At 40.4% G+C, this 12,833-nt stretch overlaps 1 protein-coding gene across 1 annotated transcript in view; it reads left to right on the top strand.

Moving 5' to 3' along the window:
• The window catches only part of gpr158b (G protein-coupled receptor 158b), a 68,616-nt gene extending 56,742 nt beyond the window's left edge, over positions 1-11,874 (top strand). Inside the window, exons 11-15 of the mRNA XM_020107505.2 lie at positions 3,743-3,848; positions 6,547-6,693; positions 6,956-7,199; positions 7,481-8,037; positions 9,030-11,874. Coding sequence (XP_019963064.1) covers positions 3,743-3,848; positions 6,547-6,693; positions 6,956-7,199; positions 7,481-8,037; positions 9,030-9,998 — 2,023 coding nt within the window. The 3' untranslated portion in view covers positions 9,999-11,874. The remainder of the gene's footprint in view (positions 1-3,742; positions 3,849-6,546; positions 6,694-6,955; positions 7,200-7,480; positions 8,038-9,029) is intronic.
• The last annotated feature ends 959 nt before the right edge of the window (positions 11,875-12,833 follow it).

Below are 12,833 nucleotides of genomic sequence, written 5' to 3'. Positions count from 1 at the left end.
CAAGCAAAACATCCACTATAAGATACTGTGTCTCTTGACAAAGAGGCAAAAGCAGCTGCGTGGCCAACAGTCTGTGAGGCCATTAAATACATCGCCTGGTGTGCACGGTGAACTCTCCTCATTATTAATACCAATGAGAGGACCTGTCATTTCCAATACTGTGCCCAGGTGAAGTAACATCACGATGCCTGTATTTTTTTTAACCAAATCCCTCCTCAAAAGTTCCACCATTGTTGAAATTTCTCCCAGCCATAAGTGATATTGCAAATGAGTGAAACATCTAATTTGACATGTTCAATCTTGTGTGCCTCCTTTAGTTGTTTTCAATGTGTCTGTTTAAACCTATTGGAATATCTGTAAAAAAAAAAATACAGTTGAAAACAATATTGCAAATAGTAATAGTCAAACTTTATCATAACTCTTAAACCACAGAACACTTTCTCAGTCCGGCTACAGTGGGAACAAATGGTCATGTGACGAGAGAGAGCGCCCGCTGGAGCCCTGGGCAAAGCAATTCGATTTGTCACACTTCCTCCAATAAAACTACTCCTGATTGAATATTCTTTCATCGAAGCAGCAGTCTATTGTGCTCAGTGGGGGGAAGAAAAAAAAAACGATCACATTCTTTTAATCTGTTAAGAAACTGAAAAGTCCGGTGGGTACACCTTTGTCAGTGGTGTGAAACAGTTATAAATCAAGCTGTTCTTTGCTTTCTGGGGAATAAAAACATTATAGAGTGTTTCTTTTTTTTCTTGGTGAGCTGACAGCAGTCTCCTGCTGCAATCCAAAGATAACGCTGGACTTGTGTTTGTGTAGCACAGACACACACACACACACACTATGCTTTTGGTTGTCTAATATAAATTATGAATGTGAATTTGCTTATTGGGAGTAAAGGGCCAGCGATCTCTGAGTCACCTTGGTGGATCTTTGATGAATGACGTGAAACAACTCACACTATCTCTAGTCCCAGTCTCTTTAAGAATTCTTGGTCCTGGCAGAGATGTATTTTCACACACTGAGGAATACGCACAATAATTATAGCTTGCATCGCTTTAACTGTCTTAATGTCGGGCTTTAACTGGCTGCAGAAAATTGCTGCTTAAATTCAACCATTCATTTGAGCCAATGTAGGTTTTTGTGTACTTTCCACATGTTCCACTAATAATAAGAGCAGTTAGCGGCTCTGGTGCTCATGAATACAATATTAACTAAGCTTTAATGCACCGACGATACGAATAATGCTGGCATGAAATGTTAAACACAAACCCAATCAACCAACATCACTGCTGTGAGCTTTGACACAGATTCTGCTCCTGTCTGGATTGAGGCAGTGGGGAAAGAAATAGGACAAGATTTGTTTTTGTGAAAATGTTTGACTCAATGTTTTGCTGATGGGTACAGAAAACAATATCCCTCCTCTGTTCTATAAACTTTTATAAAACAACTTAACATCGAATCGATGCAAGAATCTCAAACCATGATCAGGCTGAAGGAATTAACATAAGCCTGAGCATGGCGAGTTTGAAAAAAATCAATTTTAAAGTCATTAGGAAGGGCAGACAGTTAAGGGAAGCAAGGATTTATAAAATTACATCCGTCTACATTGTACATAAAGTCTGCATGTGCCGTATAGGGAATCATCTGTGATGCTCTTTGACAATGAAGTCTAAGTCTATTAGTTTACGCTATCCATATTATGCTTTCATTGTCTAGGGTAGCGGTCCATTTAACTGCATGCCATTACACAGCCAAGAGACCTGACATTTTTATTCTCAGCCGCACCTGTTGAGATGTTAGGGAAGTAGAAGAGCGTTGCGGGAAATCTTGGCAACAGGATATATTTGACGAGCTTTCAACCCAGAAGACACAGGAACACATTATAGTATCATTTGAGATGGGAAAACCAGCTGTGAACAATTTTTACATTAAGCTGAAAACAAGTTGGGCTTTTATTTTAATGATCGAAGGGCATCGTCCAAAGAACAGGGCTTGCCTTCAAAATCCACTTTTTCTTGAAAGGCGGAAAAAAACATTGCTACACCAGGCACAGTCAAAAGAGTTGTAGTTTGTCTCTTAATCATGGTTGTGCTTTGGGGAAACATGCAATAAACCAATCAGAGTGTCATTTCCTATTCCCTAAAGCCCGGTGAGCTTGCCCCTTGGTTGATTGCTTTTATAAGGATGGATTTAAAGCCAGTGTTGATAATTCTGGAAAAGCTAGCAAGAGCAAGGTACACTTTCAAATATGCACCCGATGATCTCACCCCCTCCCATCGGCGCTCTTTTCAAAGCTATATGGACGTGCACTATCCAACAACTGCTAGAAGCCGACTTTTTCGTGCAATCAGTGGTGAATGCCGATCTGCCTTAAGACTCCAGTCATGAGCAGTGAGAACGCAGGATTTGTGCAGTAAGGCAGGTCGGTTAGTGACAAATGAAATTATTTGTTTATTACAGTCCTGCCATGGCCACAATGGCTTTTTTTCAGACGACTTTATTTAGTAATATCTTTAAGGACGTGAAGAGGATTTCAACAAATAATATAAAAGTGTTTCAGAAACAACTTACCAACCCTAACCTTTAATAGAGAAGGAGCCTCTGCAGAGGACATTATCTCTGTGTGCTGTTATGCTCTGGGCAAACGCTAATATCGCTGGCAGCACAACCAGGTGCTCAAACCATCACAGAGCTGATTTGTTGCACCATCACCAGCTGCAGGTGGTCAAACTCCTCAAAGCGGACCATCGGCTTCATCGGAGCCAGGCCAAGAGCAACACCTACAGCCACAACATGGTTTATCACTGTGCAGGACTGGCAGGTGACAGTGCATATGGATACCACCTGTCATAACACCTCAGACTTGACAGACTTGATGTCATTCTGTTATCAGACAGTGAAGAATGCTGTGCTGACCGTGCCATGGGAGGACTGTGTGGGGAGGCTTTTAAACCTTGTCAATGACTGCTATACACATGGCAAGGTGCTTACCTGGAGGAAGGGAGCAGAGGCTTTGTATGACAATCCCCCTCTAGGGCTGACACTGCACTCTGCATCACAGGCGCAGGTGGAGGAGGTGGAGGAGGAGGAGGAGGGCCTCCTACAAACTACAACAACATGGATGCTGCTGAGTAAGCCTCCAGGTGGCTCTGGATCAAGAGTGGATCTGTGGATCTGTGGATTAGAGTGCAGCTAGGGCAGAAGCTTCAACGTCAGCTGGGTCACCTGACTCTTTCACATTTTATATCAATGACGTATAGAAGCACTAGAGAATAATAGATAATGAGACTGAAGAGTCTAACATGCTAATGCTCAGCAGGTATAATGTTTACCCTGAGTTTCAGTTCAGTGTAATAACTTATTCAACGCATTCAAAACGATAATGCCTGAGCAGAAAATAACTTGAAACAATCAAGTTTAGTTGAAAAAAGATTTCAGAACCTCTACAGATTGTTTCTTAAAAGAAGGCAAATGGTTGCAAATAAATTGTTACTTTTCCCTCAGTTTTGCTCTGTTTACACTGGAGTCGAGATTACCTCAGGGTTTGTGGAACATTGTATTCTGTTCTCGTCCAGAGATTCAATAAAAGCTGCTTTTATGTCTCTGTGTGTACTTGAGACTGAGCGTATTTCACAGACAAGTACATAGTTCAACTGGCTTTCAAACATACTTCAAATATGCTTTTGAAAAAGTGCTGGTGAATGAACTGAATCTCTCCTGCATGTTTGTGTTCTTCCTGCAGGTTCTCTCTGGTGCCAGGACTACACCCTGACTGGATGCTCATGCTGTTCTTTGCTCACACTCATCTGACTGTGACTGTGACTCTGGGTCTGCTGCTCATTCCAAAGGTAACACATTGTACCTGGAGCGCACAAACTATGTCATTTATTACTTTACTGGATTGTCAGTTATTAAGAGAAGCAAATTCCAGGACTCTGTCACCAAACTCCATGCTAAAGACTTGCATTAATGAATTGCCTCAAACTCTAGAGTTATATTTGTGCTTAAATATGTATTAGTTTGAAAAATGTTTTGATTACAGAAATTTGCAAGAGCATAATTTAATTATGGTACAATAAAATACAAATTGGAGTATTTCCATTTTCTGCTACTTCTGCTCCTTGACATTTACCTGAAAGCTTCTAAACAGATTAGGAACATGATAATGATGTGAGCATAAATTGGTGGTTTCCAGCCTTTATGACTTTTGAGCTCTATATAAATCTAATGTGTTGCAGGGCTCTTGTCATGTGTCAGGTGTCCATGAGCAGCAAAGGAGACCTGTCAGATGTTTTTTTGTAAACTGTTCATATTATTACATTTTTTACAAGGCATTAAAGAAAGGCTCAAAAAAATATAAACTTTTGTCGCAGATCTCCAGCTTTTACTTGAATTTTTCCGCCATGATATCTCAACAATGCTCAAACTTCAAATGTTCTGTTTGATGATCAAAAGTCAAACGTTAAGGATGATGTGATCTTGTGAAATACTTTTTTTGTCCTGTGAACAAAACAGTTCAGAACAGCTTGAGAGAATTTCTTCGATTTTAGTACAAATTTTAACTTGAAATCAAATGTCAAGATCTCTTTTTTGCCTCATGAACACAATATCCTAAGAATGCTTATAGATAATATTTTCAAATTTGACACAAATGTTCACTTAGACTCACAGGTTCATTGGTGGTCAATGGTGAAGACCTTATAAAACCTGTTTTTCATCTCTTGGACACAATATCTCAAGTCTATATTTAGGGAATTTCCAGGTCAAATGTCATGGATAATCTAGAAAAAAAAAATTATATAAACTTAATTGGCCATGGAATACTTTCATTGATATGCACCTCATTTAATTAGTTACTACGTGTACTATGCACCATGCTGTAGCTGAAGGCTCCACCAAATTCTTTGTTAAAAACATCAAAATGATTAATGACCTCATGTTTTTATAGAGCTTGGGTTCTAAATGATAAATGAGATATTGTTCACAACTGCATAAAGTACATTTTTGTGTTAATGTTTGAAAACATAAATGTATTTTGTGCTCGATACATTCGCATTCTTGGCAGTAGCCATATAAGCTCAGTGTGTGGGAGAGTCAGTCAGAGAGCACAGAGAGGTGGATTTTAGAGCAGGCAAAGGAGCAAAAGTGACTGACAAAGGTTGTTATTGCTTGAAATATAATAGTTAAACTGTCAATATATTCACTGAGCAAAATGATTTTAGTCTCTCAAATAGAATGCCTCTCTGTGATAGAAATTGAGGTTATGCTACTTTCATGATCCAAATGTTTCATTGTTTGCTCAGAGTTTAGCTCCAGCTATGATGTTTAGGTATCTACAAGTAATCAATAGAAGAGCAGCTTATATAGTAAGTGCAGCAAAGACGAAATCAATGTAGATTGTACGGAGAGATTTCCATAATGGCCACTACTGTACAGTAGCTTGCATACAGAACAGTTCATTAATCATCTAACTTCACTTGATATAAGCAATGTGGAACATACACAGACCTACAGCTACCATTTGCTACCATTAGCTTAAACTCATTCAAACTGCGTTAGTGGTTATTTTAATTTAGCTGAGCACTCCCGCGGGTGTCTTTATGTGCAGTCTCTAAGTCTGATGGAAAACATTAAATTCTCCCGCTGAGTGAGAAATGCGATACACCATCAGTGCTCTCTGTTCTTTCATTCTTTCTTAATTAGGCACCTCACAAGTGCAAGTCAGTTGAGTGTGCTGGGATAATTAAGCATAATAGGCGGATGCAAATCTCACACAGCGTCTGTTCCTGCAGCGAGGCTCCTGCATTTGTTATTCCAGCAAAGCTTAACAGTTTGGCCCCGGACATCGAGTCAAAACCAAACTGCTCTTTAAGGATCAGACTTTCTTCTTAATTTGTTGTGTTGTTGTAATAATCTAAACTCATCTCACCTTTCATTTCTGCACATAGTGAGGAGGAGATTAGTGTCTGCAGACATAAATTAGAATTTGTTATACACAGCTTGTGACGTTGCATGATATACAAAAAGAGAATTTAGCAGTGAAAGTAAGTAGAATAACTTTATTTAATATTTAAATGAGTCAAATTTCACTTGTGAACGTGTATCCAATTGTTTTCTATAAGTTTTGCTAATTCACCTGTCAATTAGAATAAGTCATGTGGATAAATAGAGAGCAGCCTAATTATTACATGCAATTGGAGTTAAAATCAATGTAGTGGTGATTACTGAATGCAAGAATCAATAATGTATGAAATAAATCTCCTACCATGTACATTTTCATGCTCCGCAGTTAAATCTTTTAGTATTAAAAAGACCATTTGTTTTAGTGTAACAGAGTCGACTGCAGGGAGCAAAGTAACTTTTATATGAAATAAAGTGTCAGTAAATTATTGCTGCAGGAAAATGCTGCTCATCTCCAGTCAACCTTACATGGACCCTGTGGCCGACATTTGTGTCAGTTCAGTAAATTAGAGGCTTCCTGCTTTCCTCAGTCTCCATGCAGTGTCAGTGATGCCTCTCTCTAACCTTGCTCTCCTTTCGTCTTAGTTCCTGTCCAAAGGGACGCAGGCCAGGGATGATATTGCCACAGAGGCGTACGAGGAGGAGCTGGACATGGGAAGATCCGGCTCTTACCTGAATAACAGCATCACCTCGGCCTGGAGCGAGCACAGTCTGGACCCCGAGGATATACGGGTGAAGTAGCTTTAAGAAGATACTGTCTTGTGCATGTGTTAGTTGATTCTAGAAGCCAATGGTTCCTCATAATGGCAGAATGATTTTTGAATATATATAATAAATTATTCTAAATTGATTAGGTAGTTACTATAACAAAATACACCTTTGAGTAATCTCCAAAACCTTACATTTAGGTACATAAATCAAACAGTTTTGCAGTTGTAACCTACTGTATTTACTCAGTCGCTGCCCAGCATTTACAGTTTCCTTCCTTTTCCAGGATGAGTTAAAGAAGCTCTATGCTCAGCTGGAGGTCTACAAACGCAAGAAGATGCTTGCAAACAACCCTCATCTCCAGAAGAAACGCAGCTCCAAGAAAGGCCTGGGCCGTTCGCTGATGAAACGAATCACGGAGATCCCAGAGACCATGCACATGCACCGCCAGTGTAGCCGCGAGGACGGCAGCGAGCACGGCAGCAACCGGAGCACCTTGAAGAGGAACCCGCTTGAACCGAGTCATCACGGTACGTCTCTGGTTCCACGTGTTAAATTCAGAAGTTTGGCCTTTGATATTAGATACAGAGTTTTTAGATGAGTTAGATGATTTTGAAATCACCTTTAAATATTAAAATGATTTCTTTCAGTTAGCGAAAGGCATTTTTAATATTAAAGTTTCAAAAATATTAAGAAACAGAAACTAACCTAGTGAACATTGAAGTTATGTTATGTTATATTATGTTGTTATGTCAGTTATGTTAGTAAATCAGCCCACTTCATACAGGTCTGTTGATTATTCCTCCCTCAGGAAAACCTCGGGATGACTCCCTGAAGAACAAAGTCATGGGCTTGAAGAAATCTCTGAGCTATGATCATGTTTGTGACCAGGATGAAGAAACTGGAAGTCAAACTGACTCCACAGCAGGAGACAAAATTACTCCTGTCGGAGGCGGCGGGGAGGGATCTCTTCTGGGCTCCCTCATTGGCCGCAGACACGCAAAAAAGCAGCTTGAGCCTGCCATGACCCCACCGAGACTGGAACCGGCAGAGTCCACTGAGTCGGTGCCACTGTTCTGGAAGTCAGCCAGCGCTCACAACTTGACGCACGAGAAGAAACCCGTCCACCTGCGCACCTCCATCATGCAGAAGTCTCTGAGCGTGATCGCCAGCGCCAAGGAGAAGATGCCGGGGCTCACCAACAAGACGCAGAGTGTGGAGGACGCTAGTAAGAAGGGCCTGAAGGGACAAGAAGGCAGGATGCTGTCTGAGGTGGATGAGACGCCAGAGCATTATCCAAAAATGATCATCAGCCAGTCAGTGGAGTACTCCAAGACACCATTGAAGATGGGCATCATGAAACAACAGGTGATTTTTACAAATATGATACAAATTGATGTGTGTTTTTTAACTCTAGTGCTGTTGTTTTTAATTTCTCAAATCTGAAGACTTTCAGGTTCTTTTGTGTAGTGATCATTTAACAAACACCTTCTGAGCAAAAAATACTTTCTCTACCTACAAATTAGTAACTCAAACTTATCTTTCAATTGCATCTCAGTGGATGGAGACCCCCTAACACAGAGCAGAATATCTTATTAGTGAGGAGGAAGATAAATGGAGGTGAAGCTTGTTTGTTTTGTTTGTCTATCTGGACCAGTGAATAGGAGGAGTGGATAATAAGAATCCTGCCCAGACTTTAGACCAGGATAAACCACCACAAGTGTCCCAGTTGGGCTCCTTTATGTGGCTGTTGAACGTTATTTGTGTTATATTTTGTAAAGTGGACTCTTTTTATATTTGTTAAAATCTGCTTCTGCCCTGATCAGCATCAACAAATAAAGTCGTCTAAAAAGAAAAGAAAAAAAGCAGGTGTATGTGGCCCTCGCAGGGCTGTACCAACCAGAATGAAATGACTGGCGGCGCTGTCTGTCACTAACTGACCTGCCTATCTACCAACCACTATGCCTGACTGGAGTCCTCACAAGCCAAAGAGTTATACAACACTGAAACATAGATGATAGTCAGAAGTTAGGGAGCGAATCATGGAGAAATATTTAGGCAGTGCACGGTCATGTGATTTGATTTGAGGGGCTGGGATGTCTTGATTGGATTTTTTCAGTGTGTAGCCTTCTCTTGCTAGCTTTTCCAGGATTACCAACCTTAGCTTTAGATGATCATTTTTAGGATATTAGGTAACGAAATTTTTTTTATTTGAATAAGGTTGCAATGACAGATTAGGTTATTTTATGATGAATAACGTCAATATTTTATGAAATATCGTCAAAACCCCTGTAATAAGTAAATAAGTAGACCTGGAGTTTAGATTGTTTTGCAAACAGTTTTCTTCCTGTTTGTAACAGGTGAGCGGCAGCCAGCCGTCCATTTGCTCTGAGATCGGGAAGAATCTTTATGACGTGTCTGAGGTTTGTTCCTGGGAAATGGAGGAACCAGAGACGCCCTCTGAAGTAAAAACCCAGAAACATGTTTCCATCGCTCCGGGAGAAACCACCGGTGGCCGGAGAGGCAGCAGCAGCAGCTCTGGGATCTCTAAAGGTAGCCGGTCCCAGCAGAGGCAGAAAGCAGTGCAGTCGCCTTCCAACAGACGCCGGTCCAAAGATAAAGGAGGAGAAAAAGAAGAAGGAAGGGAAATGCGGAAAGCTCGGCCACCCAGGTCACCTCTGCCCCTCAAGCCGGATGTGTGCCCCTGGGAATTTGATGAGCAGCCAATGCTGGGAGGAGATTCAGATTCCATCTCCCCAGACAGGATCAGGCGGAAGAAAAGCGTCACACCCACAGATGGGAAACCCAAGGTCCTCCACTCGGACCACTCCAAGTCCACAGGAAGCCTTTTACAGCCTCCTTCCCTGATGGTAGAGATCTGCCCTTGGGATTACAACAGCCCGCCATCCCCTAAACAAGAGAAGACCTGCAACAGCCCCACGACACACAAGAAGAAGCGGAAAGGCTCCTGCTCATCCAACCACAGAGCGGAGAAGGAGAAGGGGAGGGAGAAAATCAGAGAAAGGAGAAGCTCCTCCAGCAAGCCGCCATCAGAGAGGAGACGGGTCAGCCAGTCCTCCGAATGCAGCGGGCCGGTGTCTGAGCGGCGGAGGAGCTCCACCAGAGACCCAGAGATGATGGAGGTCAGGAGGGCGGAGGTTATCCCCCAAGAGAGTGAGCCCAGGCACACCAGCTCTGCTCAGAAAACTAAACCCTCGCCAGAGAGGAAGAAGGAGAGCTCTTACAAACCTGCAGTCATCAGCGGAGCCAAAATGGCTGCTGTTTGCCCGTGGGACTTTGAGGAGCAAGACTCTGGGGAGAGGGCATGATGACTGGTGCGACGATTGTAATTTTTTTTTATTCACAGACTGACAACACACGACAAAACAAAGAAGATGAATGATACAGATCCATCATTGTATTTGATATGAACGTTTTTTTCTGAGTCACCTTAATGTAAAAGATCCTGCGAGGAAAAGAACATCGCTCCTGCTGTGCAATGATGCAGTCCTAACACAGTTTGCTTTATATTGTTAAATCGCAGTGAATGCAACTTCAAAGTCACTTTAAAGGAATGTTTAGTCTGCACTTTTGCTTGCCCATTTGTCACTGCATTGTGTGTATGTTTTTATCACACTGACTACATGGAGGTGACATGTAAAATCAATCATATTTATCACCAGATCAGACAATCTTTTGTACACAAACAAAGTCAATGCTTCATCTAATGAGCTTTTTGTTTGCCGTTACGCTGACGATAGTCTACATTACGTGGCAAACCAGCGGAGGCTTCATCCGTCAGCTGCTGATGAGGAAAACAAGCAGATCGGGAAAAAGGCCATGGGAAAAATAAAGTGTTGGTTTAGAGAAGCTGGACCAAAGCCCCAGACAGAGCTGTGATGCCTTACCTTCAGGCCAAATCCATAATTCATGACACGACAATGATCTGTTTGATTAGAGAAACGTGGGATCGCAGAGCAGCTCAATGAAGATGGTTGTATGTGTCAGTAAACACTCTCAATATAAATGATGTATTTTTCTAACAAAAGCCATCGCATGTGGCAAACTATCAAGCATCCAAATAACTAAGTGTTTATTGGTGAACTTGTTCTCAGAAACGACAGAAGAACTTTTGGTGTTTTGGTATTTGTCTCTCTCTGATGCTTCTGAAATTATGTGCATTGCTATCAATAATGTACACGTGTATCTCAAATGGCTTGCAATTACAGTTGAGTAATACTGAAATATCCATGAGGCTCTCCCTTCTGTTTATTTACTGTTTGCTGCTCTATACCTTTTCCCTGAATGTCCCATCTTAAAAAAGGGAAAACAAACAAAAACCCACTCTTGCATTACCGGCTGTAGAATCCACAAACATAGAAAAAAATGGAACCTTCAAGGACCAAAACACAACCCTGAATACAGTGGTGGATGATGTGAATAATGCATTTTTTTTCTGTCGCTTAGTTTCCCATTTTCTTGAATGCACCTTTCTCCAAATCTATTCACGTATCCAAAACAGTGACTGTGCATGACCAAAGATTATGTTTTTGCCAATTTCTTTCAGACAGAAAAATGACTAATTTACAACACAAGTTACGACAATAACAACAGGAGTCAGCCACCCACCACTATGATGCAACACAGTCACACACAGTAATCAGCTCTGTGTCATTATGATATAGTGTGTGCATGACAGTGAAAATACATGGGGCCATGATACACTTAGATTCACCAGAAGGCATAAAAGAACCATTACATATGTTATGAAATACATAGTCGAGGAACGTAGGAGCACACAGGATATTTTCAAATATAGATGTCAGTCATGTATCAAGTGTTTTGCAGAAAGAGCTTCCTGAGTTAGATTGAGACATGTTTCCTTTTTCTCATCAGGCATTCAGGAACAGCATCCACAATGTGAAAGGCTCGATAAATAAACATGACCCACGGATGAAACTCTCACAAGCTGACACAAGCTAAATAAGACGGTTTATGAGGATGTTAGAAATGAAACTTGCAACTTGCCCACTTAATGTACTTTATGCTTGTTATACTATATTTAGTGTTGCTCCGAAACGTTACAAACTGTTGTAGCATCCACATGGGAGTATTTATACTGTACATTTGTAATGTGCTGCATGTACATACAGTAAATACCCTGTTCTCAACTCTATATTAAATATTTCTAAAAAACCCAAACAACACTGACATTGACTCTCAGTTTGCTTCTGGACCATGCAGTTAAGTGTTTCAGTAATAATTTGCATATATTGATCACTTACGAGAGTCTATTAGAATGGAAGCACTGTGCAAAGCTCCTGTTTTTAGATGCACAACTTTAAATACATAAAAATCATACACCACCACAAATATTAACTCATCACAACCTATCAGAGGGTAAAAGACATTATCTCATTTTACAACCTCAGTAGTGTCTCCCACACTTTTAATACTTTTTGCAGGTACTTGATGTCAAAGCAACTTGTACAACACTGCCATCATGTGGAGATAGAGAATCACTACTGTGTATAGATAGCAGAAAAAACGTCATCGACTACAAAACTGGAAAAATGTGTTAACCAAAATTATTGAATGGCATCTTTTTATTTAAAGGAGTGGAATGTAGCTCCAATACTTGTGTTTAAGTATAATTTATAGGTACTTTACCTGATAATCCTATTTGGACGTCTACTTTACCAGGTCAGAGTGATGTATTGTACACTTTTTCCTCCATTTAATTTCGTAACTATATGAACTTTGTTTTCAAGCTCATCCTGTCTCTGTCACAAAGGCACAAGCAGTACAACTGGTGGAGGAATACTGAGGTAATTTTAGTTCAATAAAAATATTACTACACTTTAAAAATACTTTGTAACTCTAGGCTCTCTTTTAATAATTCTATTTGAGTGGGAGGATACAAGTATTAGTAGAAAGGTGTACTAAAGGTGTCTAATGTACCAACTCGTGATCATTATTACTTTGATGCATCAAGTTGTAAACACTATTTTATTTTTTCAGCTCATGGAGGTAAAGCTTATTTTAGAATCTACTGCTTTAGAATCTTCTAAGCTTTACATTTAAAAGCTGCTAATTTAATTTTCTATTCTATTTTTATTAGAAATGTATGTATATAGAAATTAAAGCAATCAAAAAGTAACATT

This window comes from Paralichthys olivaceus, chromosome 16 (assembly GCF_024713975.1).
Source record: "Paralichthys olivaceus isolate ysfri-2021 chromosome 16, ASM2471397v2, whole genome shotgun sequence".
Classification (NCBI taxonomy): domain Eukaryota; kingdom Metazoa; phylum Chordata; class Actinopteri; order Pleuronectiformes; family Paralichthyidae; genus Paralichthys; species Paralichthys olivaceus.
This window is presented reverse-complemented; position numbering and strand designations above follow the sequence as displayed.